The sequence below is a fragment of the Daphnia pulicaria genome, chromosome 10 (assembly GCF_021234035.1).
Source record: "Daphnia pulicaria isolate SC F1-1A chromosome 10, SC_F0-13Bv2, whole genome shotgun sequence".
Taxonomy (NCBI): domain Eukaryota; kingdom Metazoa; phylum Arthropoda; class Branchiopoda; order Diplostraca; family Daphniidae; genus Daphnia; species Daphnia pulicaria.
This window is the reverse complement of record NC_060922.1, coordinates 4,619,170-4,646,439: the sequence shown is the minus strand read 5'-3', so window position 1 is coordinate 4,646,439 and position 27,270 is coordinate 4,619,170. Positions and strand designations below refer to the sequence as shown.

The 27,270-nt window shown below is 41.4% G+C and overlaps 5 protein-coding genes across 7 annotated transcripts; 3 read left to right on the top strand and 2 right to left on the bottom strand.

Annotated features, from left to right (window-relative positions):
* The first annotated feature begins 238 nt into the window (after positions 1 to 238).
* LOC124314583 (tyrosine-protein phosphatase non-receptor type 4-like) lies at positions 239 to 17,592 on the top strand. Of its 3 annotated transcripts, XM_046779780.1 has the most exons (15): positions 239 to 732; positions 794 to 1,173; positions 1,236 to 1,333; positions 1,707 to 1,875; positions 1,944 to 2,094; positions 2,175 to 2,354; positions 2,422 to 2,542; positions 2,605 to 2,692; positions 2,751 to 2,909; positions 2,975 to 4,001; positions 4,069 to 4,297; positions 4,367 to 4,772; positions 4,840 to 4,891; positions 8,101 to 8,102; positions 17,582 to 17,592. In XM_046779780.1, exons 4-13 carry the CDS (start codon positions 1,762 to 1,764, stop codon positions 4,888 to 4,890), a joined length of 2,526 nt encoding a protein of 841 aa, XP_046635736.1. In that variant the 5' UTR covers positions 239 to 732; positions 794 to 1,173; positions 1,236 to 1,333; positions 1,707 to 1,761; the 3' UTR covers position 4,891; positions 8,101 to 8,102; positions 17,582 to 17,592. The 3 variants fall into 3 exon arrangements, with proteins under 3 accessions (XP_046635736.1, XP_046635734.1, XP_046635735.1); XM_046779778.1 differs by lacking the exons at positions 8,101 to 8,102; positions 17,582 to 17,592 and having other exon boundaries at positions 240 to 732; positions 4,840 to 5,257; XM_046779779.1 differs by lacking the exons at positions 239 to 732; positions 794 to 1,173; positions 1,236 to 1,333; positions 8,101 to 8,102; positions 17,582 to 17,592 and having other exon boundaries at positions 1,587 to 1,875; positions 4,840 to 5,257.
* LOC124314585 (GATOR complex protein WDR24-like) lies at positions 5,398 to 8,847 on the top strand. The gene is made up of 11 exons (XM_046779781.1): positions 5,398 to 5,669; positions 5,738 to 5,854; positions 5,919 to 6,034; positions 6,100 to 6,206; positions 6,280 to 6,496; positions 6,584 to 6,832; positions 6,911 to 7,056; positions 7,125 to 7,689; positions 7,751 to 8,275; positions 8,358 to 8,577; positions 8,647 to 8,847. The coding sequence occupies exons 1-11, from the start codon at positions 5,579 to 5,581 to the stop codon at positions 8,742 to 8,744; spliced, it is 2,451 nt and encodes an 816-aa protein (XP_046635737.1). The 5' UTR covers positions 5,398 to 5,578; the 3' UTR covers positions 8,745 to 8,847.
* On the bottom strand, positions 9,033 to 10,370 carry LOC124314586 (centrosomal protein 43-like). Its single transcript, XM_046779783.1, has 4 exons — positions 10,231 to 10,370; positions 10,122 to 10,175; positions 9,706 to 10,057; positions 9,033 to 9,643 (listed from the first exon to the last, which is right to left on the bottom strand). The coding sequence occupies exons 1-4, from the start codon at positions 10,309 to 10,311 to the stop codon at positions 9,426 to 9,428; spliced, it is 705 nt and encodes a 234-aa protein (XP_046635739.1). The 5' UTR covers positions 10,312 to 10,370; the 3' UTR covers positions 9,033 to 9,425.
* Positions 10,588 to 14,246, top strand: LOC124314582 (pre-mRNA-splicing factor ATP-dependent RNA helicase DHX16-like). Its single transcript, XM_046779777.1, has 6 exons — positions 10,588 to 11,211; positions 11,271 to 11,801; positions 11,885 to 12,153; positions 12,217 to 12,426; positions 12,488 to 12,844; positions 12,906 to 14,246. The coding sequence occupies exons 1-6, from the start codon at positions 10,704 to 10,706 to the stop codon at positions 14,070 to 14,072; spliced, it is 3,042 nt and encodes a 1,013-aa protein (XP_046635733.1). The 5' UTR covers positions 10,588 to 10,703; the 3' UTR covers positions 14,073 to 14,246.
* Positions 17,593 to 21,479: 3,887 nt separating the features above from the next.
* On the bottom strand, positions 21,480 to 22,824 carry LOC124313884. Its single transcript, XM_046778720.1, has 2 exons — positions 22,777 to 22,824; positions 21,480 to 22,661 (listed from the first exon to the last, which is right to left on the bottom strand). The coding sequence occupies exons 1-2, from the start codon at positions 22,792 to 22,794 to the stop codon at positions 22,191 to 22,193; spliced, it is 489 nt and encodes a 162-aa protein (XP_046634676.1). The 5' UTR covers positions 22,795 to 22,824; the 3' UTR covers positions 21,480 to 22,190.
* Positions 22,825 to 27,270: the final 4,446 nt, after the last annotated feature.

The following is a 27,270-nucleotide window of genomic DNA, read 5'->3' as shown; positions in this document are numbered from 1 at the left end:
TTCGGTAGTTAGTTAGGTTAGTAAGTAGTTAACTTTTAACAATGCACTTACCACTGAGCCACTGACGTTGACTGTTTCGCGTCTATGGTTTCGCATTTTAGTAAGACCTCTAGCGCCTAAACTGCGAAACGGTCCCGAAAATTTTTGGGACCGTTTCGCACCACTGTTTTGCGTTTTAGGAGTTTCGCGTTCCGCCGTTTCGCTTCGCGTTTTAGTAACACCCCTATTCCGTGCCGTTACGTGACCTCGTCGCCTTGTCGGCTTGGTCTTCCTACTCTTCCAACTTCCATTCCAAGCAATTTCAATTTCCAATTGCATTTCATTATTCAACGTCGAAAACTGTTGTCTTCATGCCAGAATTGCTTTTCTGTCCAAATGAAGTCCTAAATATGATATTTAAGTCCTTTACTTGATCCCTGATTTGAAGAATATTTCAATTACTTGTCATTGGCTCATCGCATCTGCCAAATGATAAAAATAAAAAACCCAAATAATTAACGACCATTAACGTTTGTGGAGCACAGCCTATTTAAAAGCTTAAAGCATGCAAACAGTTGTTCAAGATCTAAGAAATACTTGTAGCGGTATGTTTGCTTTGTGTTGGTACTATCCAGTTGGAAATATTCATGAATTCATCTAGCTACAATCGGAAAATTGCCTGTTGATGAATACCCCATCACCCCCTGAATTTGTTGAAGACAAACTTACCAGACAGATATTTCACCAAGAAGTGTGAGTTAAGTTTTTTAGAGTAATATTCAGAATTAATATATAAAATGTTTTTACTTTCCAGGATAGAATATAACCATGTGCTTCTATTAAAAAATCAAAGAAATTGCCAAGATGTTTGATGATTTACAAGATATCTCAAAAATATCTCAAATTTCATTTACAGAAATTGCACCTCAAGACTTATTTGAAAATGGCTGATTTGGTTTGTTTATGTAAGTCAAATTTTGAGCAAACACTTGACAAAATCAGGCAAAACATCAGCATGGTGACATGGCATCAGATTTGTTTCAAGAAAAAGAAAAATGTTGAATGTGCTGAAGCTAATAATGATACAGCTACAAATGTAGGCTACATCTGATTGCATTCATTTTTTTTTTCATGAAATGAAGTTCTCCGATGAGTAAAATTAGGGGTACATTGAAAATTTAGTAATTGACAAAGGTAAAAGCAACAAAAAAAATTTTATCTGATTTGCTATTTAATTCTTTTTCACTTGAATCAAGATAACTAAGAAGAGAAAAAGATTACCAGACCAGACAAAGGAGCTTTTGTCTTTAAGATAAAAATATTTAGCATCTTCATGATGGAAGTGTTTTCCTTGGTAATATTCTATTATTATTATTATTTCAATGTTGATTGATATTTTAGAAATCATTGTGAAAAGGAAGATCAGTTTTGCGAAGATCTCAAGAAATATTACCATTAGGACGTAAGTTAAAATTGCCTTGTATTATTTCATTCAAGAAAATTTTACCGTTACGTTCTGAGGGTGTTGTTTCCATCGTCTACATATAATATAAATACATAAATTTGATGTCTATTTTGGGCAGCGTTTGAATTTCACGCCCCAATTAACGAAGAATATCGATAAGTGAAAACATCGATTCTTTGGAAATAGCAGACGACACTCCGATGAAAATGATTTTTTGTGGATCGATACTGACGCGGAGTCATTGTTTACTTGCAATGCATAGGCCATCAAAGCCAGTCAAAGTTGAGGTGCTGTAGGATCGGAAGCCCAACAGGAAAATGAACCAGCATCGGAGAGATAAATCTAACCAGAAACGGAAAAAAAGATCACCAAAAAACTTGCATTGCATTGTGCATTTTTTAGACCAAACTGCTTTGCTTTTTCGATGCAATGTAAGTCTTTCAGTCGTCTCTTTCTTTGCTGTTCACGTTTGTTTTTCAACTTTTATGTTTTGTTGCAGGGGAAAGATAATGGAAAGTGCTTGATGGATCAGGTGATCCAACGTTTTGGCCTTCGTGAACCCCAGTATTTTGGACTCTCCTTTCCTGCTGACCATTTAATAGGCTGTTGCTGGTTAGAGTTTGAAAAAACTCTATCTCATCAATTTAAATGTAAATTCCATCACAGATTTTACTTATTAAGTGTATATTTTTTTGCTGATCAAAGAACAATTGATGCATTTGCATTACAGGTTCAACTGGTCAGATCCATCTCAATTTTGAAGTAAAATATTATGTTGAGAACCCCAGTCAGCTGCTTGATGAGCAGACTCGATGGCTTTTTTTCCTGCAGACTTGGAAAAAAGTTGTTAATGGTTCCTTACCTACTAGCCCTCAAACTTGCTGCCTTTTGACAAGTTACTATCTTCAAGGTACTCTGATTAACAGTTAAATGTTCCCTCAATTAGTTAAAAAAAAAATTTTTATGTATAACTTCAGCTACATTTGGTCCTATCAGCTCCGAAGGTGAAGATCTTATTAACATCTCCAACTTAGAGAGTGTTCCTAGTGTTGTTAAAGAAAATACTCCCGTCATCTTGGAACTTCGTGGATTGTTAAAGTATTTTTTTGCCTTGCTATTTTGATGAAATTCTGAATAAAATCTGTTAAACTCTATTTTAGAGAGCAGTCCATCGAAAGAGCCCAGACAAATTTTCTCGATCACGTGAGAAGAGTTGAATTATACGGAGTTGATTTACATCCCGTTAAGGTATGTCAGGAACGTAGTTTTATTAAGAAATTCATGATGTTGATTTTATAATTCATAGGACGGTAAAGGCAAGTTGATTCAGCTGGGAATTTCTGGCCGTAACTTGTCAATTTATCGATCCAGCAATAATGTACGAATCAATTCGTTCGCCTGGTGCAAGATACTCCGACTCTTTTACAAAAAGAAACGTTTCTTTATTCAACTCCAACACGAAAAGGTAAAAAATGTGACAGTAGAAATGGTTGAACAAAGAAAATGACAAGTCTTCTTTATTGTCCACAGTTTGAAGAGTACGACACAGTGGTAGGATTCATCCTGCCTACTAAGAGAGCTGCTAAACTCTTGTGGAAAAACTGCATCGAGCAACATTCCTTTTTTCGCTTGGGCTGTCGACAAGTGGATCCAAAACAAGTCACTAAAGGCGTCTGGCCCGTCTTACGCAAGCTGTTTACTGTTCAATCCTGCTACAATGTCAGAGAGCCCTCGACAAAAGTGGCTGTTGACCGTCGTTCCATCACTTACCGACGATACGATCATCTTCACAAAGTCCAGTCGACCACTGAAGGGACTTCTCCGCGCCCAGCTTGGTCTAGCAGCTTACCGGGCAGCTTGGATGACGACGATGCTAAAAGTGGAATGAAAGAAGCGATTGCGTCCTCTGGGAATGATAGCCCGTCTATTTCACCCGTTTCAACTGCGGCATTCATCCCGAACGGACTGCAAAGCTTTGAGTATGCGGACGAGGATTCTCAACCGGATCTACGCCTTCCACTCTATTTGTCAGATAATTCTCCATCAGTTTCTTGTTCTCGACATTCGACCGATCAATTTGACGTCCGACTCAAAGCCGATGCTTCAGGCGTTTTTGGTTTTAATTTGCGCTTCGAAAAGGAACGATCCAGTGCCCGTCTGTCTCGTCTTTTACCTAATAGCTCAGCGGACATGAGCTATCCTCCTATGCATGTCGGTGACGAGTTGGTGGCCGTCGAGGGCCACCCAGTTGAATGTCTAACTCAGGCCGAATTGATGGAATTATTCCGAGCGGCCAGGCAATCTTCTTTGACTTTATCACTTCGTCGAGCCGGTTACTGTTGGAACGAACAGGACGAAGACCCTCCCGTGCAATACATTTTGGAGTCAACAGAGATGTCTTCCAAAGAAAGCGTAGCTGCTATTGCAGATGGTTTGCGTACCGGCCGTATCCTGTCACATTTTGATCTTTTGCCTCGAACACGTCCAGAACTTTCGTCCAGCGTTGCTCGTCGTGACGAAAACATTCAAAAGAATCGATACGGGGACATTTTTCCATGTGAGTTTTATATTTCAACTTGATACGTTGGCTAGACGAGAAATTCTAATTTATCTTGTTTCAATAGACGATTGTAACCGAGTTGTGCTCTCGTCTTGTCAAGACGAAGATTACATCAACGCCAGTTACGTCAATATTCCCCTGCCGGGTGAGAACAAAACACTCCGTTATATTGCTACTCAAGGGCCTCTTCCACACACTGTGGAAGATTTTTGGTTACTTGTGTGGCAGGAGGAAATCCGAACTGTTGCCATGGTGACACCAGAAACGGAACGCGGCCGAGTCAAGTGCCATCGGTGTGATTTTCTATTCTTTATCATTATAATCATGTTCTAAATGTTTCTAAAAGAAGTTTTCTTTCAAAGTTATTGGCCAGAATTGGATGAAATCGTTCGAGTGGGATCATTGGTAATTAATTGCCAAGCAAAGCTGGACCATTTGGGTCCATTTATTCACCGTGAATTCCTTGTAGCCGATGAGCAGACGGGAGAAATGCGAGCCATCTCGCATTGTCAGTATTTGGAATGGCCTGATCACGGTGCTCCCGTTTTAGCTTCTCAATTTCTAGAATACGTTCGTCACATTCAGAAACTTGGCAATAATGAAGAAGAGAACGTGGTGTTGGTACACTGTTCGGCCGGAATCGGACGTACGGGAGCGTTTATCCTGCTAGATTCTGTTTTACGGCTCGTGGAAAGCGATTGCCCCATCAATCCTATACATTTAATAAAGATGATGCGGGATCAGAGACCTATGATGCTGCAAACTTCAGTAAATATCGTCTTCCCGTTTAAATTTACTATCATATTTTTTTTTTTTTTTTAATTATTATTTCTAGATTCAGTTCCAGTACGTTTGCGAGTGCATCATCGAGAGTTTGCAAGGTTGAAGTACGTGTCTACCGGGAAATTATTATTCAGTCTATAAGAATCCCAAAATGACTGGGAAACTAAGTTTAAAAAAAAAAGAAGGCACTAGTCAAGAAGAGCTGCATCTACCATCTATTCATCAATTGATGGATTTGGCTGAATCTCAGCACGAGGCAACTCAATCCAAAGATATTTTCATTTTTATACATTCTAACACAAATCGCTTTGTTCACTGCTACCAAAAAATTAACTAACTAATTTTTCTTCCATCGCATATTTGCCAATGGATTATTTGAAAAAGAAACTCACATTTTATAGCTACAAGTACTAGATCTTCCACCATTTTGTGTTCCCAATCGAACAAAATACATTTCGTTTTTTATTCTATATTTGTCGACTTTTCAACACAAAAAACTTTTCTCATTCTGCTTTTCTTCATGAATTGGAATCGCAAATTTGCAGTTCGCAACCTCGCAAGGACGAATTCGTTGCTTGGTTATGGATAAAATGTTGCAACTGTGTGAATCAGCAGACGACTGTGAGATTATTGTCTTTGTTGATGTTTTGGTGTGAATCATTTCCTTTGAATTCTATACCCTTTGTCCTATCGAGTTTTGTCCCCAACTTTATCATTTCCTTTAGTTTCAAAATCCGTTGATGCTTATTTAAGCTGCCCAGGGAAAACCTAGGTCTGTTGTGATCATTGCGATGCATCACATGACATTGATGCAAGAAGGCCCGATTAATACTCTTGCCCTCAATCGAGACTGCAATAAAGTTGTCGTTACCGGCAGAAATGGTAATGCTAATAATATTTAAAACATCGAAAATTTAGTTCTGCTTACATTTTCATATTTTAAATTTTAGTTTTCAAGGTTTGTGAAATCAAAGACACAGGTTTTGTTGAAAGAGACAATATCCGAACAGGAAAGAATTCCAATCTAAATTTTTCTTGCAATGATGCCTCTTGGAATCCAGTTGATGGTAAACTTCTTCACTGATTTTAAGTTACATGATTTAACATGTCTATTTAACTGAATTTGTGTAGAGCAATGGCTGGCCACTGCTGCCACTAATGGAGCTGTTGTCTTATGGAACATTCAGAAATCTATTAAGCTCAAACAGGAAACAGTTTATAATGATCATAAAAGGACAGTTAACAAGGTATTATCTTAAATTTTTAGTTGCCTCATTTTTGTTTTAAATGCTTTTATTGGGGGAGAATGTAGGTGACTTTTCATGGCTCAGAACAGAACATGTTACTTTCAGGAAGTCAGGATGGGACTATGAAGTATTTTGATATCAGAATGAAAGCTGCAGTCATGACATTTGTCAGGTAAAACAAACTGCAATGTTATTAAAACTTGGAAATATTTAACTAACATTGTATGCATTTGTCGAAATTTTAGCAACGCAGAGAGTGTACGAGATGTGCAGTTTAATCCATACCAGTGTTTTAGTTTCGCCGCTGTTTCAGAGAACGGCACCGTTCAGTTGTGGGATCTCCGGCGCCAAGACCGATCTGAGAAACAGTTTACAGCACACAGTGGACCCGTTTTCGCTTGCGATTGGCATCCTGAAAACAAATCGTGGCTCGCCACAGCCGGTAGAGACAAAGCCGTCAAGGTCTGTTTTCGGAAAATTTTACGCGTTTATATTTTCATTTTTTTCCTCAGCCAGATGACGAATGATTCAGCATTATACCATTAATAGGTTTGGGATTTGGGTTACCGACCAGTGTTGGAATACACGGTAACAACAATGGCTTCAGTGGGCCGTATTAAATGGCGCCCTCAAAGGATGCATCATATCGCCAGCTGTGCACTTGTTATCGACAGTGTGATCCACGTGTGGGACGTTCGTCGGCCTTATATCCCGCACGCTTCTTTTAACGATCATAAAGACATCACAACTGGTATTGCTTGGAGAGGTTCTCCGGACGTTCTACTTTCAACTAGCAAAGTCTGTTAGAAATATATATGAAAATGTTGAATTAATTTTTTTAATCTTATCTGATTTGTTTAATCAAAATTTACTTAGGACTCTTATCTCATCCAACACGTTATTGCTGATGCTGAAAGGCCAATGGAAAAGGCCAATCCCATTTGTGTCACTTATAATTCTAAAGGAAGTTTGACATTGGCAGCAGTTGATAAGAACTCCAAAAAGAGTAAAATTCTGACACTGTGAGTTTTTTTTTAAATTATATTTTCCATTAAAATAGACTATTTAATTTGTTAATCTGTTTTGTTAGACCCAGAAAATCTAAGTCTGAGTCTGAAGACTATCCGGCCGTCCGGTGCTCTATTTACGTTTTTGAGAACGAGAAACCCACACCTGCGCAAGTGTTTCGGGATTGCGCACGACATTACTGGCTGCAGACAACGACGGGAAAATCTTTGGGTGAAATTTGTGATCATAATGCAGTCGTGGCATCAAACGCTGGTCGGATTCAAATCGCCACGATATGGCGAGTTGTCAAACTTCTGTTTGGTTTTTCCGGTTTGGAATTGACTTCAACTTCCGCGGTGGCGTCAGTCGGTTCCAATCGACCGACAACCGTCAGCAGAGAAGAATCAGAGCCAGGTGATTCCGGTATCAAAGACGCTTCAACTCGACCCAGCACTAGACACCAGTCCGGAAATGTCTCATTTCCCAATCAGCAGGCAACACAACAGTCTGAAACTTTGGTAAATGGAAGTGGATCTAATAACAGTAATAGCGCCCCAACGTCCAACAGTAACGAACGCGGAGTATCGGACACTTCTGGAGGTGTCAGCGAAGAAGCCGAATCCGAGGTGGAAGACATTGATTCTCAGGTAAAAGGATATATGGGTGACAGTCGTTGCATTTAAAAAATAAATTCTATCATTTGATTAGGTCATGCTGTCTCATATTGCGAGCGGTTCTCACTTTAATACGAGCGATTTTTTCTTCGGGGATGCCGAAGCCGATGTGTTAAATGACTTTAATGGAACTTCAGACTCTGTGCAAGGCAGGAAAATTAGTGGAGATACTGACCAGCAGCAGCAGCAACAACAGCAACAGTCGAATCAGATGGATTGGATTTTACCTAGTGAAGCCTTTCAGCTTCGTCACGAAATCAAAGATCGGTCTCCACCTCCGGAACACTTTCCCAGTCGCTGCTTTGCTGGAACTCGTATTGAAGCTCAGATGGTAGAGGTAGAAGACACGACGTCGGCTCTTTTGTGTTTACCGGGATCGTCCAGTAGTCTCGGCACGACCTGCTGGAGTGGCGTCTCTAACGCTGTAGAGATGGTTTATCACATGGCCGAAGACGGTGATGTCCAAACAGCCGTTTCGCTAATTTTAGTTTTAGGAGATCGAATTCGTCACATGTTAAATGAGTCAGCCGTAGAGCATTGGATTCTCGCTTACATTGACGTAAGCGTGTACTAATTAATTATTTTTATTTTGTTCACTTCTTTTTTATTCCTGTTACTTATTATTCGTTTATTATTGACAGTCCCTTAGCAGATGTCGGTTATGGAATACTGCGGCCCTGGTAGTCAAATTGTCGCAGTGCGAAAGTGTCCAGTTGAGATTCGACGTATACCCGACCCATTGCAATTTATGCAGTCGGGCCTTGCAGCGTCGTGGTTGGCTATGTGATTCGTGCAAGACCATCACCAATACTTGTTCGCTGTGCCATTTGGTCGTTCGAGGCCTCTACGTTTGGTGTCGAGGTCATATTCATTTACATGTACGAAGATAGGTTAGATTGAATGAAAATTTTGTTTCTAATTAATCAACAGGTTGCTCTCATGGAGGCCATTTACTTCACATACGCGAATGGTTCTCCCGGAATAGCGCCTGTCCCACTGGTTGTGGTCATGTCTGTGAGTTTGACTGAAATTTTTACAACGACAATGTTCATACATAACAATGATATAAAATTTGATAATAATGTCCAGATTCTGGTTTCGGTAAATAAAGATATGTACCGTTGAACCTTACTAATGTCACTCAATCTTTATTTTAAAAGAGAAGGCGAACCAATCGATATGGTGTTTTTGTTTTGGTGTAAACAGGCACAGTGAATCTGAGGTAATACTTCTTATAGGCTAAATTGCCTGGTGCCAAAAATTTTTCTCGGAGTTGGATATTAATTACGTAAAAAAAATCAAGTTTAGTATAATGTGTGTTAACAGTTTTGATGGCTAGTTGTTGTGTTGCGACAATTTTAACGGCAGAAACACCAAGATTGAAACCAAGATTGAAACAGCGTGCAGTACGTAACTAGTTCATCCGGCACGTGTGCCTGTCGTATGTTCACAGTTTGTTTGGTTACACAGAGGAGCAACTGTCATTCTTCTATAATTCTAGCGCCCTTGTTTCCTGCCTAAAACGTTACCTCATTGTTATTCAGGAAAGGATAATTTGTGTTTGTTAGATTACGATTTTCAAAATTTTTGTTTGTTTAACATTGTCAGCTCATAGAAACAAATCTTTTTTAAAAAAGATAATACAATTATATTGCAAAATCAAAATATAGGATAATTTAAAGTTTTTGACACCAACCCCTGATTGAAAATCAAAGCTTTTCTACATGGTCAGCAATTCCCAAGGAAGAATTTGATGTTGACTTATCCACAGTATCTGCTGCATTTGAACTCTGACTTGCTAAAAGGTCTGAAGCAGATACATCCAAGTCTTCCTCCACACTAGCCTCTTTGTTCTCATTTTTGGGTGTTGATACTGAAGATTCAGAAGATGACTGGAAATCTTCATCATAATCATCATTTTTCTGTACTATATATGGATGCAAATAACATAATGAAGAGATAATTTCACATTTAAAGTTGAAGTAATACCTTTGAGATTTCCAAGTTTTGCTTCAATAAGTTCTATTGATGTTGAGGTTAGTTTTTTCTCAGTGTTTGTTCCAGAAACAGCATTAGGATTTTGTTCTTTTATAGAATTTGCAACCAATGCATGTAAAAGAGGAAAATCAGGATTCACATTTTCCAATCCTAGCTCTGAGGCCAAATTGGACCGAGACATGTTTTTATAAGAAACACCTTCACATGTTTCAGGATCAAACACTGCTAGTGTAAACTGCATGTTGAATGACGTAAGGAAATCTCGTACAAGGGACATTGTGACAGCTCCATTCTTTGATGAGGCAAATTGCTGGACAGCCACATTGCTGTTTGGAAAAGTGACCTAACATAAAATACATTGACTTTATTATGACTAAACGATTTCAAAAGTAACTACTCTGGGATACCTTAGGATCTTCTTGTTGATCTAATGCCAGAAATGTGCTTGCCCGTAACTGAGCCTTAATAAAATAATGGATTAGAAATCAAATTTTAAAAAAGTCAAATATTTATTACTCTTAATTTTCCAAGAACACCATTATTTTCGAGAGTTTTTGCAATAAGATCTCGAAGTTCTGGATCTTCTTCTGTAGACATGTTTGTGTTTGACTTTGGCTGGCGGTTGTCAATGGCGACGAAATTCAAAATTGTTCAAATGATGAAAGCGTCACCTGGTTAACACGGTAAAAACTAATTTTTTTGTGATTGTCATTGTCAAAATGTACGCAGAAGTAAAATAATTTACGAATAAACATTTGAAAATATTTACAAGATATTTTGGATTTAAAATTTTTTTTTGTAAGATTAAAATAACATAATTTTTTTTTCGGCTTTTTTTTTAAAATCCATTTGACCGCTAGGCTTGACTTCACAAGTTAGTCTGCTTTGTCGTGGAAGATCCTGGAGATTTTTGCTTGTCCGGCAAGTTCAGACGGACTCAACGTTATTAATGCCTTGTTTACAAATTCGTTTCTAATAAACATTTAAAAATGAGTTTAGAAACGTGGGTTAGCGATCAGTTAATTGAGATATTGGACTTCAGTGACCGCTATACTTCTCAGTTTTTGACATCCCTGGCTCATAAAAGTTCTTCAGTGAATGAACTTATCGAAAAAGTTCGTAGCACAGACACTATTGATGTGACAAATGCAAAAGTGGTGAGTTTTCTATCAGAGTTATGGGGAAAGATTCCGAGAGCTGCCCCTAAAGTAAATGTTGAAAGAATTGCCGCCAAGCAACAAGAACAAGCCATGTTAGCAATGATCGAAAAAAACAAGAGATATAAGCTGATAGAAGACAGCGATGAAGAAGGAATGGCACCACCTCCACCACCAGTAAATAAAAAGATCAAGAAGGAAAAGAAGAAGTCTGATTCAAGCAGTGAAGATGAAGATGAAAAACAACGAGTCAAGGATTTGAAGGAAAGAGATGAGTTCTCTGAACGTCTTAAACTCAAAGATAAAGATAAACAGAGGAATGTGGTTACTGTGGGAAAAGGTATATTTACTATTCAATATTTTAAATAACTATTACAATAAAATGTTAAAATTATCCAGGTTTTGCTGAAGCTGCAAAGAGGCTTCAAATGGAGGCTGAAGACAAAGCCAGTGTTATTCCCAAACTCAGAGTGGAATCACGTCGAAAATATTTGGAGAAGCGAAAAGGAGACAAGATTAATGAATTGGAAGCAGATATTTTCGACGATGAGTACTTGTTTGATGAGCAACAACTCACGGAGCGTGAACGAAAGGATCGTGAATACAAGAAAAAAATTCTCAGTCTTGCGAAAGAACATGACAAAGCACGAGAATTGGAATTGGTTCAACGATACCATATGCCCGATGATAAGCGGGACAAAGCAATGCCTGATAGGTACGTCGAGATAGATGACCGTGAAAAGCAACCTCATTCCGAACAAAAAGTTTGGGAAGATGCTCGCATGGCCACTGCTCAGTGGAATTTCGGTGCCAGAGATGCAAAACAGCGTCTTCAGGAGAAGGGAAAAGTTCATGATTATGACCTCTTATTGGATGACACCATTGACTTTATCCAAACAAACCAACTTGCAGGAACCAAGGGTATCGAAGGTAAAGTAACACACCTAAAACCTTCTGAATAAATGTTTAATAATCTTATCCCTCCACCTTTTTTTCGTTTTAACTTATATTAGAACAACCTGAGGTAAGCGACATCCAGAAAAAGAAAATGTCTCTTCAGGATACGAGGAAATCGCTTCCAATATTTCCGTTTCGCGAAGACTTACTCCAAGCCGTCGAAGACCATCAGATCCTGATCGTGGAAGGAGAGACTGGATCAGGAAAAACGACGCAAATTCCCCAGTATCTGTACGAAGCGGGATACTGTAAAGATGGCAAGAAAGTCGGTTGTACCCAACCACGTCGAGTTGCAGCCATGAGTGTTGCTGCTCGTGTCGCCCAGGTAGAATTCAATCAAGAATTGTAATCTTGACAAGGATCTTATTTTGTGCGATTCCGTTTACAGGAAATGGGCAAGAAACTTGGTAACGAAGTAGGCTACAGCATTCGCTTTGAAGATTGCACGTCAGAGAGGACTGTTATCAAGTACATGACTGACGGTATGTTGCTGCGTGAATTTCTCTCTGAGCCCGATTTGCAGAGCTATAGTGTCATGATTATTGACGAAGCCCACGAGCGAACACTCCATACCGATATCCTTTTTGGGCTGATCAAGGTGAGCCGTCCTTATACAACAACTCTTAAATTGTTGAATAATTTCCTATAAATTCTTTCAGGATATTGCACGGTTTCGACCTGATTTGAAGCTGCTAATTTCCAGTGCTACATTGGACGCTGAAAAGTTTTCCGATTTCTTCGACGAAGCTCCTATATTTAGGATTCCCGGTCGAAGATTCCCAGTCGAAATTTTTTACACCAAAGCTCCAGAGGCTGATTATATCGATGCTTGCGTTGTCACTATTCTACAGATTCACGTCACTCAAGACTCGGGTGACATTCTTGTCTTTCTTACTGGTCAAGAAGAAATTGAAACGGCACTGGAGAGTCTGACAGAACGTACCCGAAGATTGGGCACCAGGATCAAAGAGTTGCTCATTCTTCCTATCTACGCCAATTTACCGTCAGACATGCAGGTTCATTAACTTGCTTATTCAAAGTTTATCCTTTTCATATCTTTTCATTTTCTCTTTCCAGGCAAAAATTTTCGAGCCAACGCCTCCCGGAGCGCGGAAATGCATTCTGGCTACGAATATCGCAGAAACGTCTTTGACTATTGACAACATTATCTTCGTCATTGACCCAGGCTTTTGCAAGCAAAATTCCTATAATGCCCGAACTGGCATGGAATCCCTTGTTGTCGTTCCTATTTCGAAAGCGTCGGCGAATCAACGAGCTGGACGTGCTGGACGTGTAGCAGCTGGCAAATGTTTCCGCCTATACACAGCATGGGCCTACAAGCACGAGCTCGAAGAGAACACTGTGCCAGAAATTCAGCGAGTTAATTTAGGCAACGTCGTTCTGCTTCTCAAATCACTTGGAATCAACGATTTGATTCACTTTGACTTTTTGGATCCGCCTCCGCACGAGACTTTGGCTTTGGCACTGGAACAACTCTACGCTCTAGGAGCCCTGAACCACATGGGCGAATTGACCAAGCTGGGCAGGCGGATGGCTGAATTCCCCGTTGATCCTATGATGGCGAAAATGCTCCTGGCATCCGAAAAGTACAAATGTTCGGAAGAGATCGTCACCATTGCAGCCATGCTCTCAGTCAACAGTGCAGTCTTCTATCGACCCAAAGATAAAGCAATTCATGCCGACACGGCTCGAAAGAATTTCTTTTCACCGGGTGGCGACCATTTTACCTTGCTCAACGTTTACAACCAATGGGTTGACACGGATTTCTCGACGCAATGGTGCTTTGAAAACTTCATCCAGCATCGATCAATGAGACGCGCAAGGGACGTCAGAGAACAGCTTGTCGGCCTTGTGGAAAGAGTTGAAATTGACATGGTTTCTAATAAAGAAGATTTAGTGGCTATCGGCAAGGCGGTTACGGCTGGATTCTTCTACAACACATCGCGCCTGTCCAAGACGGGCGGATACAAGACAGTCAAACACAATCAAACTGTGCTCATCCACCCAAACAGCTCAATGTTTGAGGAACTTCCTCGTTGGCTCATCTATCACGAACTTGTATTTACTACTAAAGAGTACATGAGGCAAGTTATTCAGATTGAGAACAGTTGGCTTCTGGAAGTGGCTCCGCACTACTACAAAGCCAAGGACCTGGAAGACACAACTACTCGCAAGATGCCTAAAAATAAGGGCAAATCACGGGCGGAGTTGGGTGACCATTGAAATTGACCACACCACTGAAATGAATCTTGAAAAAAAATATTCCGTGATGCATCATTTTTTAGTGATAACATGCATATTGAAAAGGTGCGTGCCCATCACCTTCAGGTTTTATCAGTGTTATTTGTCATCTTGTGATCTTTTGGGGCCGATAAATATACAGTCTTTTTTTTTCTATTTCTTTTCCAAAATGTTTACGGTTTGGTTTTTTTTCCGCATCTCTAATTCATATTAAATGTTTGTGATCTAAGGTAAATCGGATTTTATTAATTTTTTTTTTTTTACTAATTTTGGCAAAGTCTGTAAAACATCCCACGTACAAAACACAATTTACTAAAGTTCTCCTGTCCTGACGCATCTAGCTTCTAGGTAGAGCGACTGTATGCATCTGACAAGTGATTAAGATAACCAGCAACAGCTCAAGTCATGTCAAAGCTAGGGGTAACTTTTTAAAGTTCCCAAAACCCGAAGCTAACTCAGCTGAGCGTAAATTAAGTGTAGTTAGTAGCATTATTAAAAATGAGTGATCCGGGTGTTTTTGAGCGAGACGAAACCGTAATTACTTTTGTAAGTAATCTACCCTTAAATTACATTAGAAGTTTGGGGGGAGGTGACCTAAATCTGACGTATATATAAGTGCGCAAGATACGCGCAGAGCAAACAACTTACAGTGACAAGGGCACCTTCATGAGGTAAAGATTTTTTAGGCACTACCATGAAGGACGTTCAAGATTGAATACATTATACGTTCCTACGCTCGAGTCTCGACATCGAGTCGCAGACTCTATAGAGTATAGTACCGTAGCTTCCCGATTGGTTCTTGGAATCCATTTTCGAGAGTCTTATTATTCAGCAGTGATTGAGTGAAGCACCGAACACGCTTTCCAACTCATGAGGTGATGGTCTAGTTCAGATACAAACGGTCAGCAGCAAAGGAAATTCCTTCGTCCATGTCTTTATTGGATTCGTGGCATAATCTATTGGAGCCGACCGAAAAAGAAAAAAAAATGTTTCTTTTTCAATCGGAAAGTAGGGCACCCATTTTAGCGTTCAAAGGATGTCTTTTCCCAAAAGATTTGAATAAAATAATTGCTAGCCTTTGTATTTAACGTCTAAATTACACGAAACATATAACGTCATTATTCTTTCATTTGAAAAAAAGAGTCACAGAGATTTGGGTGGGCTTTTCTCACGAGTAATAGTCGCAGTTGACAACCAGTTCTGATGAACAACCCGGCAAGATATTTAGAAACAAAGGTGTTATTACCAGGAGGCGGATTATTATTATATAAAGACATTTCTTGTATAGAATTAAACATAAGGTCTTCTTTTGCTTCTCGAGTCAATGACAGGGTTGAATCAGAAGAGTGTGTCACTGCTCCAATAAATATTTGGGATTATTGTGTCTGTTGGATTTGGACTGGGAAATCGAATTTGTCTGAAAATGAATCCCTCGCAGCATCCCTCCGCTCCCCCCTCGAGGAATAAAGATGAATAAGGTGTGTGTGGGGGGGTTTTGCTGCAATGTTTCCGAGTCGTTGCATTATTTTTATCACGAGGCCAAAAAGTCTGATGGTATTGTGAAAGAATGAATAAAGATGGTGGGTGGTCTGGAATACTGCCATAAATGACGAGTGTTATACAACAGGCCGCTGTCCTGGCTTGTTCTTTTCGTGAAAAAGAATAAAATAATACAACACAGCGTCGTGATCAACATTTTGCCCTTGAAAAAAACAAAAACGAAAAATTCCAACTACTCCGGGGTATTTCATAAAAAACTTAATTACGACTGTTTGTGTGAATTTTAAAGTGTTTCTGTGGATGTTACGCACATGTCCATATAAGGAACAGGATTTCATTTGCCATTAGCGAAAACTCGTCCTATACATGCACTATCTCATTATTTATTATATACGCTCCAAAAACATCCCATCAATGGTTGAATGAGACGATTTTATTTGCCTGCGCTAATAAGGCGATATATCGTTCTGCAGCCCAAGTCTATACAGTTTGGGTGCTCTTATCTTTTTTTTCTCGATCTCTTCACAGTTCACATAAAAAGGAAATTCGCCGTCATTTGGATGAGATGTTGCTGGTGAGAGACGCGAAGACAAAATAATAATAACCCGCACCGATATATATATATATACTGCGCTATATTGCTCCACTAGCTCGCTATCTCACCATAATTGAGGGTTTCTAACGTCAAGACTACGCTAAAAAGCACCTAACTTTGTTTTGTTTTTTTGTGTGCGTGTTTTTTACGATTCCAACCAATAAAGAATCAGCGTGGAAATAAATTTCGGGTGAAAAAGGCGGAAACTCCGAAAAAAGACGCCAGTTTTTTGTTTTCTTTTTGCAGATAATTATTTCGTTCTCCTACATAATCTCCATTTGGAGGGAAAAGATATATGGCTTTTTCACGTTGAAATGGCCTGGGCCAGTCTAGTTATCCTAGCGCTAGGTGGCCTTTGGTGTGTATTTCAATTGATGACATTTTATTACGAGGAAAAAGGGGATTATCACGCGGCCAGCGCTGATGCGGTTCTCGGTCCCACCGCCCGTCTGACACCATTCGCGGTCAAACCCTCTTTTAAAAAAGAAAAAAGAGGCAGACATTTTGAGTGTTGACCCCAGCTTATATAGTGGACGTTGTTACGTGCGAGAGTGTTGATACCTCATCACATAAAAAAAAAGAAAAGAAATGACCGCGGTATTTTATTTTTTTAAAAGCTCGTACAACCTCATCTGGTGGGACGACGGCCATTGTGAGGGAGGAGGAGGATATCATTCGATTTTCCCGAACGGAAAAAAAAACGACCAAAGGAGATGAGAATAGCTGGGGACGATGTATGGAGAGGAGGAACCCCATTTTCGATGCGCAAATGGGATATGTTCTGCGTGGAAATGACGGGGTAGTAACTTGAACTGCGCGGGTTGGCCGTCACTGCTGACACGATTCAAATCAAATGAGATTATCGAAGGAACGAGTCCGCTGCGGATATAGACGGGAGGAGACCCCTTGCCTACTATAGTCACTCTTTGCACACATATCGGAATGATTTCGTTCAGAGGGTTCCGGACCGGGAGGAAGAAGAAGAAAAATAAAAAGGGAGAAGAGTTACGCAACTTCAAACGAGGCGAAATCCCCCCGAGTACTATATAGCTGCTGCTGCTGCTCGTTTCCATTCTTACAATCTTCCTCTTTTTCCTCTCCACTTTTTCCCCTCGTCGTTTCCCACTGAATATAAATTCACGTCGTCTGCCAACGTGTGATTGCGTCACGACAGATTGGATATGCATTCGGAATCGAGACAAGTCCGGGGACTGAGAAGAGAAGAAGAAGAAGAAGAGAGAAAAAAGTTTCCTATAGACGCAAAGGGCATCTTATATGCATGTGAAAACGGTAGAAAAGAGTCGAGATAACAAGTTCGTTTTTCTCATTCTGTTTTCTTCATTCTCAACAGAGGCAAGAATAAGAAAAAGAAGAAAAGAAGAAGGAGAAAACAAAGAAGTTGAATTATTGTTTCGACGGCGGCGACAATGCGCTGGAAACCCGAGGAATGTTTTCTTCTTATTCCCATTCGTTTGGTGAATTTCTCCGGCAGCTTTATAAGAAAAAAAGAAAAGAAAAGAAGAAAAAAGAAAAGCTTGTTCATTTGCATATCGATTCATTATCTGGCGACTTGCTGCTGTTCCAGCTGTTCCTGCTACTCCTGCTGCTGGTGTAAGGGAAAACCGAACAGAAAATAAAGAAAAAAAGCTCAACAGAGGAAAAAGAAAAAAAGAAAAATTTGCAATTCAAATGACATGATGAAAACCAAACACGACCCCTTGTTCTTTTCTGTTCCTTTCTCCCTCCCCCCATGCACACATCGCCGCCCTTCTGCTATAGCTTCGGACATGGAATCGAATTGATCCAAACGGCTTCCGAGCGTATATCAAATGCACTAACGCAATCGACAAACTATAGCCAACATTAAAAAATTCTTCCACAGTAAGGTAATAGCTGGCCCTCGAGCTGCGCTGGCTGCCTGTGTGGATGACGACAATGACCCAAAAGTCCCATGGAAAGCGAAGCTGGCGACGTGCCGCAGAGATTCCCAGACCACACAGGTGAGTTCCTCTGGTTCTTTCTCGAATTCAAGAAAAAAGAAATAGAAAAAAGAAAAAGAAACATTTAAAGGTTCTTTGGGGTTAGCCAAAATTGGGTGGCCCCAGCATGCCGTAATGGCCGCGCTATATCCCTTTTCCCTTTTTGACAGATTCCGTATAGTGAAAGGAACCACTTTGTCTCCTCCCTTTTTCCCAGTTTCCCGTCAAGCCTTGCGTACATATACTATCGTTCGCGCTCCTACCGTTGCCAGGGAGGAGGAGGAGAAGGAGAAACCCACGAAGCTTGAACCGGTATACACACAGCAGAGTAGAATGAATGAGGTGCAATAAAAGATGCTGTGGCTGTATTATACGACACGGAATTGACCGCTGGATTCCCCTTCGTCTCTCGTCCTAACCAACAAAAGACGTGGGCCTGTCGTCTTTGCGTGGGAAATGTCAGCAAACACCAGTCACCTTTTTCTTATCAACATTCAAACACAAACACAAGGTGTCTATAGGGCCCACCTATTCAACATCGGATAGTCGTCATATATATGCTACACTATTCACTAGACGACATATAGTGTATAGCACACTATAATACCTGGTGAGAGTTATTTATTGTGGAATAGATTCCAGTCGATTTGTCCGGCCGCGCAAAAGGGGAAACCCGCTCACTCCGCGAGATCCTTTGAATCTCAACTCCCTTTCGTCCCCCTCCATTCTCCCAGCTCAGAAGAAGAAAAATAAGTTCCTCCTGAATCCTATAGGCCAATTAAAGTGATGTATTCACACAGGTGATGGATATACCGCTGGAGCGACACGACGAGACACGACGGCGAGAGCGCACCGACAACCACAAGGATTTCGGTTGTTTGCCAGCCATTGTATAGAGTTGGCTGCTCTTTTCGGCTCCTGTTGTGTGTGGACATTTCCGACCGATTTCCAGCCAAAGTTGTGCTTGAATGGAAAACAAACTGCGGGCGGCCGTCGGAACAAGAAAAAAAGAGTGTTTGACCAGTTGTGTGTGTATACATGTGGGGGCGGAAGCGATTTGTAACGGACGAAATAACTGGCCAAAAAGGAATAGAAGAAAAAGGTTGTAAAACATCCTGTTATTTCTTGCTTGCCTTTTTTTGCTTCCATAAGTTCTACCAATGTGTGGAAACACACAGAGAGACGACGGATCCCAAAAGAGTTTTTTTTTTTCAATGGCGTCAAGTGTGGAAAATAAGTGCTTGGCGGGGGTGAAAAAGTCGGTTCCAGCCATCCTCTGCCTCTCTCTCTGTTTGCAGTTGTAAACTTAAAGACGTTAAAGTGTGGACAAGCCAAAGCCGCTTTCTGATGCTGCCTCTGGCCCTCTCTGTTGCCCTATACTAGACACAAGCAGAGGCTCTTGTATTGTATTTGGACCAACAACAAGGACAGCACACTTGACCGAACCAAAACAGTAGTAGTTGTTTCTCTCTCTTTATAGGGATCGATGTAGACTATATATAAGAGCAGCTCAGTTCAGGAGTAGACATTGGGCTGTTTTTCTTAGATTCTATTCAAGAGCTCATTGGTCATAGTTGCCTTCCTTTTATTTATTTTATTTTTTCTTATTATTCCGATTTTCCCACGGAGAGGGCTTTATAGCGGATCGGCCTCTTAGGAATCTTTAGAATCCGGAATCGGATTCACCCGACTCGGAGAGTGACCCGCCATGCAGCCGAGGAATGGAGGACATGGAGTTATCCCCTCTTTTATGTATATGGACTGCACCAACACGGCCGAGTTGTCTTGTGTTTATTTTTATGATCTATGCACAGGCAGCAGCAGAGGCTGATGCCCGATGAGAGCACAGCCTGGGAAGAAGAAGAAGAAGACCGGAGAAGAATATCGTTTCTCTCAGGGTTGTATACTTGTTTGGTTTTTTGTGTCTTATAACCCTCAATATTCTACACAGCCCCCGTGTATATAGATCTCCTCCTAAATGGCTGCTGGTAGAGAAGGGGGGCTACTACTCTGTTTGCCTTTTTTCAATCAGTTCTGCTCAGTCGTTGTTGACTTCTGGGAGTCAAAATTTGAGACGGGCACAGACAAAATTTCGTTACGGGAATATCTCTCTCAGTCTCTCCCTTTCTTTTTTGCCCTTTTCCATGTAATCCAAACAAAACTCCATAAATCCGCACGGCGAGATTTCCCACAGGGAAACTTTCTCGGCACGGTATAACCAACCACGACAGCGACAACATTCACAGCAGTCAAGACATCAACAACAAGAGCAGCCACACCAGGCGTTATTTCAAATTTCCTTCGCCAGAGTCTCACACGGCTGATCAATTCTACAGTCGAAATAATATCGTGACAATGGAACACAGCACAGACACACGCGCGGAAAGATGGGGGAAAATATATGTATAAAATACAAACACCATTTCGATTTGGGGAATGAATTCATTTTCTGGCTGTGTTTGTTCAGCAGGAGGAGAGAGAGAGAGGGTTGGAAGAAAGAAAAAAACAAACAAGATTTATGTGTTACACATCATATAGGCCTATATTCTATAGCTGGGCCAGGAATAAGTATTGAAACACCTGGATCATCATACCCAAATCGAATGCTCCGCTGCGCGCGCTCCTTATTCAAATTTCAACAAAAATGCGCCACCGACCACTTTTTTTGTTGGGTGTTTATTTTTATGTTTTTTTCTTTTCTTTCCTTTTCTTATTTGTGTGGGGATCGGGAAAAAAAGGGGGGAAATTTGAATTTTTCTCCGATAGAGCAGAGGGCGCGCTGAATTAATTGGCACCAGCATCTAACCCCGCAGCCTCCTGCAGCGCACAGGTGAGGAGAAGGGTTTCAGATTTCCTTTTTGTGGAAAATATTTAAAAAAAAAAAGCTGCTCACCCGAAACTAAACTGTATGCGCTATAATTTACGATCAAAGTGCTGACTTTTCGGGCCTCCTTCATCCATCGGCGCGGATATAAAGGTCTAGTAGTGCCACAGCACATGTATACACAGGCTTCCCAGGATATTTATTTAAACTCTCTCCAACATGGTGGAAGAATGAATTATGTTGTACTCCCTCTCCTATTCGCCATCAGTAGATATATCCAGAAGGAATTGAAGGGCAAGAAAAGACTTTTTTTAAATAAAAATATATAATAATATAAAAAGAAACTGGTTCCTTTCCTTTTATAATATTTTTAAATTTTTAAAATAAAAAAGGGGCGAACACCACATCAGTTCGTTTTTTCCCCTTTTTCTTTACATTTTTCTGACAATAAATAAATATCATCAACTGCTCATTAATATTTCATCACGGACAAGGCCGGAGCGCGCTGTGTCTATTTGCTGAGGAGAGCCGCAGTCATCGTGGAGGAGGTTGGAAGGTTCCAAAGGAGAAGAAGAAGAAGAAGACAAGCACTCGACAAACGAGGAACATCGCCCCTCTCGCAAACATGAGGTGGCCGTTTAATGTTGATTTGTTGATTTGACTGGGCAAAGAAGAAGAAAAAGAAGAAGAGGGTGGAAGAAATCGCTCTCCGCCATGTTGACTCACACTCGAAACGGCGGGCGTTCCATCGACCACCGCGCCTCGACTTTCTTCTTCCGACTACCACCAAAAATCGACTCTCAATTGTTTGACGGAAGATATTTTTCCAGTTCCTACCTCGTCATCTGGACCAACTTAAAAGAAAAAAAAAGAAAATCTCAAAGATCTTCCAAGTACTGCCCTCACAAAAGAAGTTTGTCTTTCCCTTACGTATAACACAAACGTTTTATCATTCACCATCATCTTGTTGAGGGAGAAATTGTATATTTTATTTCATCTGCGCAAAAATAAATCTCGACGAAAAATGACTTTTAGTTGTCGCACAGCACAAAGTGTCGGAATGGGGAGGACTTTACGTACCCAATCGCCTCAAACCCCACAAAATCTAAAGTGCAAAATGGATTTTGGAAGCCAAAAAAAAAGAAAGGGCAGCAGAAGAGAAGAAAAACAAAAATCAAAAAGACGCACGCACACCAAACACTTTAGGCCATTCCGCCTCCGAGTCCCATGAGCGTGCAGGTGGGTCGGGGACGCGGTCGTTTTTGCGGGGGCCGGAGTTTCGGTCCGTTGGTGTTGACGTTGGACAAAGACGACGCCGATTCAATGGGTCCAATAAACTGCAATTGGTTGGCCGCATGGAAGCCGGATGAGGACGCACTCGGATTCTGATACTTGTATGGATAAGGATATCGTGGGTAGTAGTAATAAGAGTTGGCCGCCGATGACGATGACGACGTCCCGCCAGCGGTAGCAGCAGCAGCCGCGGGACGGTAGTCGTAATCGTAGTCGTACGGGTACGGGCGATAATACGTGCCAGTCTTTGGATAATAAGGCATTCTACGGTGTGGAATCACCGGATTGTAAATGGCCGCCGTGTCTGTGTTGGCCGCTTTGATGCCAGTCGAGTGGACCAATAAGAGCAGCACGAGGGATACACAAATGCGCAAAATGATCTATTCAACAAGAAAAAGTGCCATTATCGTTTTAGTAGCTAGTCTAAGGATGAACGACGGCAAATACACGCGCACAAGACATTCAAATCACATGAAGGAGGATATGGCGACTTACTTGTTCCTTGCGTGACATCAGTACGTCAATTGCGCTCTCTTGGCTGCAGTACAGTTCTGTATATGGTGGGCGACTCGCTCTATTTTATAACTTATATTATTGGTTGATTTCGCAATAAAATGGCGATGTTAAGGGACATTGATGCAGCGCCGAGGTTCAATATAATTTGACAACCCTCTCGTCTTGTTCGTCACATGGTCTATTTATGGTTCCATATACTGTAAACTATAAGGCGACACAACATGGCGTTTTTGAATTCCCGGAAAATTTTATTTAAATTTCATTTCGTCCCATACCAATTGCGCAAAAGTGAATTTTCTCTCTTCCCTGAATTTCACTTGTTCCAGGAATTTTGTCACGGTTTTATTAGTTTGACGGCGTAGATCAAGTTTCGGCTACCCAAGAAAATACTGGGGGGCGTCTATAGCGCCATGCGCAAAAAATTAATCATCGTCCCACTTTGGACGAAACGAATTGATTATTTTTTAGGCAGCGAGAAAGCAGTGGTCACTCATCCGTCAATTGATGATTTCACCCAGCTGGTTATTATATATTAATCGGAGTTGAAAATGCACAAAAACGGCGTCACGTCAAATTATTGATTGCGGTATAAAGAGTTTGGACGACGTGACAATCAGCTCAGCCGTTTTTTTTTTTCTTTTTTTCTTTTTTCCGGTCGGTGTATGGCCGCTCCGACACTTTCGATGGCGATGATTCAATCCGGTATTTTCTCCGTGGCCGTCCGATTGGTTCAATCGTTTGGCTGCACGAAAGCTGCTGCACCACGAAAGCCAACTGAAGCCAAACGTGATGGGGGCTCTATGATATCATGCGAAAACAGGATCACGACGACGATATATAATCTACAATGCTGGTGAGTGGTGTCGGCGATGAGAATCCCTGCTCATTATATTTATCATGGCCCGGCTGTCCCGCGCCACCGCAGCTCGGATCTATACGTCGTCTAATCTAACAAAGCCATTGAAGGCCCGTGAATTATAATAAGACATATGAACAATGGCGGCGCACAATCGCGTGAAATGATCCGTGTATAAGGTGGGATCTCATATCGTTATAGAGATTTTATTCAGCGCCAGTCTCATCATCAATGATGGGCGACTGTATATTATCTTTTAGATTCCACCTCTCGGAAAAGGACACGGCGTTGACGCAAGATCGACAACTCCCAGAACATTATCGGTAGGTGAAAACCCAAACTAGGAATGTATAATAAGAATAAGAGTCACAGGGACTTTTATTTTTTTCCTTTTTGATGGCCGTAATAATATGCGACGTCTATTCAGCGTCACATATCCTTGCAGAGACATTGACAGACTTGTAGTAAATGCGCTCTTATTATTATCTTTTAATAAAACAAACTCTATAGTTGACTGTAAAAAATAAAAAATTGTAGCTCGACATAAATTCTTGGAATCGTCTCTACTTTACGTCATTTGGCGACATTCCAAAAATCGTTAAAAGGGGGGGAAAAAATAAAAATAAAAGTTCGGCAAATGTTTTAGTTGACTTGTTTTTCCGCCCATTTTTTCCGCTCTTGCCTCCCCTTGTTAAAAAAGGATATTCGCCGTGCGCCAGAGTTAAGGCGCAGTCATGCTGATGCGTTTAAAAATGAAAAAGAAACAGAAAAAAATGAAATAGAAAACAAACAAATAAACGGTCGACTGCCACGGCTTTTCCGACAGTATAAATCAACAAGATGCTGGGCGAGCAAGAGAGAGAACTGCAGTTGGCATCATCCAGCAACACACAGACACACAACAAGAAAGAAGAACGCGCTTGAATGCCGAACATAAATTAGCGACTGGCAAGTCGAGAGAGAAATAAAAGAAAAACAAATCAAAAAAAGGAAACAACACAACGACAATAATATAACGAGAATATGTGCACACATGAATATGTACACAACACAAAAAACGTCTCAAAAAAAGGTGACGCACGCCAGAACGGCGAAAGAATGTTGATGAGCGAATGATTTTCTCGTCACTTGCGACGTCACTTGGCCAGAGTCACACAGCACACGCCATCGCATTAGAGTCTCAGGAGCCAATAAGACGGAGAGCCTAATCATCATCACCGCGCAGCCGGAATGTGATGAGCTGCTGGACTATACACATACTCATAGGTAGAGACTCCCCAAATAAAACAAAAGCAAAACCAAAAAGGCAATCCCAAAAGACTGGGATTATTTGTTGTGTTGGAATCGTCCGTCGAGAGATGAGATAAGAGATCAAGAGACGTCGAGTCATTGCCGCCCCATCGGCTAAAACAGGCAGGGGGCCTCTCTCTGGCAAACAAATCAACTGCTGGATGTGTATGCGCGCGAGCGAAGAGATTTTTCTGTTCCCTTTGCCCTTTCTTCCATAGCCGGATTGTGGTATGGAAAAAAAAGGAGAGAGAGGTAGATTGATTTTTCTCCTATTCGTTTTTTCTTTCTTGTTCATCATTTTACCTTGTTTGAACATAATCATTTTCTCTTTGCCCGTTCTCCTAGCCTCCTTTTATTTGTTGTTATGAGATGACTGCGCGGCCCAGTTGGCTGTGCGTCCATTCGCCCAGGCCAATGGGCATCCGCATCCGTACGCGCACGGCGAGCGTGCCCGGCTCTGCTGTGTACACACAACAGCAGACACATATACAGGTAGCAGTTTCATCTTCGGTAGGAGGAGGAGGAGATGATCAATCCGTTGTCGGAAAAAATTCATTGCCCAGCAGAGTTTTCCATCCATCCACCACAAAAAGAAAAGAAATAAAATAAACCCGGGGCCCGCTTGATGGATGGACCGAGAGACTTGACCGCTAGAAGCGGTTCATTCTCTTTGAGATTTCCCAATCAACTCGTCGCAAGGTTGCGTGTTTTTTTGGGCTTCTCAACCTAACAAATCATCTCATCTCCGCGGCTGCGCTGCTCTCCTTTGCCCACAGTCCTCGATCACGTCGTCATTTCTCTCTCTCTCTCCCCCCACAAATGCTAATGATCTCTCCTCTGACCCCCCTTTCCGTGTTCCGGCCGTGTTGTTGTGTCCTGATTAAGGCCGGCCTCATCACTTATTCAAACACGAGACGGGACGGCAGATCTATCGAGTTAAGGGAGACCGTATAGAAGCCAAAACTCTTTTTTTTTTTTTTTGCCCAGCTGGGCCATCTGTTGTTGCATGTCCGCCAATCTGTTATTGTGTGTGTTGCGATTAGTCGTCCCATATACTCTCATTGTTTGTCTGTTTATTATGCAGCTATGATTGCGCTGCATTCCCCAGAGACGGAGCAGGAATGTCTCCCACCTATAGACTCATCTTCTTTCCTGCTGCTGCTGCTGGCCCCCCTGGACCCCCTTCCCTGGGCAGAGCACACGGAATGACAATTATTCTTATCGGATACAAGGAAGGTTCAAAGGGCGGCTGCGGCGTGGGAAATCTCCCCCGACTAAAACACACAGAGAGAAGAGGCCAATGTAAACAGGGGAAACACAATAACAAAGTGTTTGTGGAACAACTGTTTTGTCGTCTCTGGAAATATTTAACTGACTGCTCTCTCTCGCGCGCCCTGGTGATATGGTGTTGGCCAGCGCGGCGTGCGGTATTGTAACGACTCACCCCTTTTATTTTATTTTAAAGGGCCCCACATTTCTCTCATTCCTGGCTTAATAATATTCCCCACTATTGTGTGTGTGTGTGCATAACAGCAGATATCACCTGCTGTCCAACCCCCCCCCCCCCCCCCCCCCGGTAAGCGGCCCGCACGCAAACACCTGGGCGCGCCCCCGCTGCACGCCGAAGATCATCTCTGCGATACCATCCGAGAGATAACCAACAAACAAATGGGGAAAAAAGCAATAATAGATAAAAGATGGCTGGCCACCTCTTATTCTCTCTCTTACTTTCGACTACATTATTTGTACAACGCGCAAATGTCCCGCAAGCCGATTGTCAAATTTTTTCCCAGCCGAATGAATAAGTACGTCCGAAACTTCACGTTGCAATATGGGACGTAATGATTGAAAAAAAGAAGAAGAAGAAGAAAAATACTGGAAAAGGAACTCAATAATTCCCGGTATTGCACACCTCCATCTCCATGGCTCTGGCAACATTATTACCGGCCCGTGTGTGTCTGTGGCTAAATATGCGAAGTCGTAAAAATGTGAAAAGAAAAAAAGGACGTAGTAGGGGATCGAGAGAAATGTAAATAAATAAATAAAACATAAGGACTGATGGCTGAAATATTTCAATGATGAATAGTGCGCGCCGAATAGTACTACATATAATAACCCCGGCTATATGGGTTTTTCTCCTTTTCAAGAGTCTATATGGCCAGCATGTTTGTTTTTTCCCCGGGAACCGCAGGACTCCTCCAGCCCTGTAAAAAAAACCTCTTCCAGTTTCGACCTTTAACAGCGCGCTCGCGACAGGAGGTCCTCCACCTTCTTTTCTTCTCCTTATTCTCCTACATTTGATATACAGCAACTTGCATCGATAGACA

What these genes read in the sequence shown, in the direction of transcription:
- LOC124314583 (XM_046779780.1), top strand. Translation starts at nt 1,762, where the DNA reads ATGAACCAGCATCGGAGAGATAAATCTAACCAGAAACGGAAAAAAAGA. An exon ending in GACAAGTTACTATCTTCAAG is followed by an intron (nt 2,355 to 2,421) that starts GTACTCTGATTA and finishes GTATAACTTCAG; the next exon opens with CTACATTTGGTCCTATCAGC. An exon ending in CTATGATGCTGCAAACTTCA is followed by an intron (nt 4,773 to 4,839) that starts GTAAATATCGTC and finishes TATTATTTCTAG; the next exon opens with ATTCAGTTCCAGTACGTTTG.
- LOC124314585 (XM_046779781.1), top strand. Translation starts at nt 5,579, where the DNA reads ATGCATCACATGACATTGATGCAAGAAGGCCCGATTAATACTCTTGCC. An exon ending in ATAAAAGGACAGTTAACAAG is followed by an intron (nt 6,035 to 6,099) that starts GTATTATCTTAA and finishes GGGAGAATGTAG; the next exon opens with GTGACTTTTCATGGCTCAGA. An exon ending in GCAGTCATGACATTTGTCAG is followed by an intron (nt 6,207 to 6,279) that starts GTAAAACAAACT and finishes TCGAAATTTTAG; the next exon opens with CAACGCAGAGAGTGTACGAG.
- LOC124314586 (XM_046779783.1), bottom strand. Translation starts at nt 10,311, where the DNA reads ATGTCTACAGAAGAAGATCCAGAACTTCGAGATCTTATTGCAAAAACT. An exon ending in GTGTTCTTGGAAAATTAAGA is followed by an intron (nt 10,176 to 10,230) that starts GTAATAAATATT and finishes TATTTTATTAAG; the next exon opens with GCTCAGTTACGGGCAAGCAC. An exon ending in AAAACTTGGAAATCTCAAAG is followed by an intron (nt 9,644 to 9,705) that starts GTATTACTTCAA and finishes ATCCATATATAG; the next exon opens with TACAGAAAAATGATGATTAT.
- LOC124314582 (XM_046779777.1), top strand. Translation starts at nt 10,704, where the DNA reads ATGAGTTTAGAAACGTGGGTTAGCGATCAGTTAATTGAGATATTGGAC. An exon ending in TGTGGTTACTGTGGGAAAAG is followed by an intron (nt 11,212 to 11,270) that starts GTATATTTACTA and finishes AAAATTATCCAG; the next exon opens with GTTTTGCTGAAGCTGCAAAG. An exon ending in TTGCTGCTCGTGTCGCCCAG is followed by an intron (nt 12,154 to 12,216) that starts GTAGAATTCAAT and finishes TTCCGTTTACAG; the next exon opens with GAAATGGGCAAGAAACTTGG.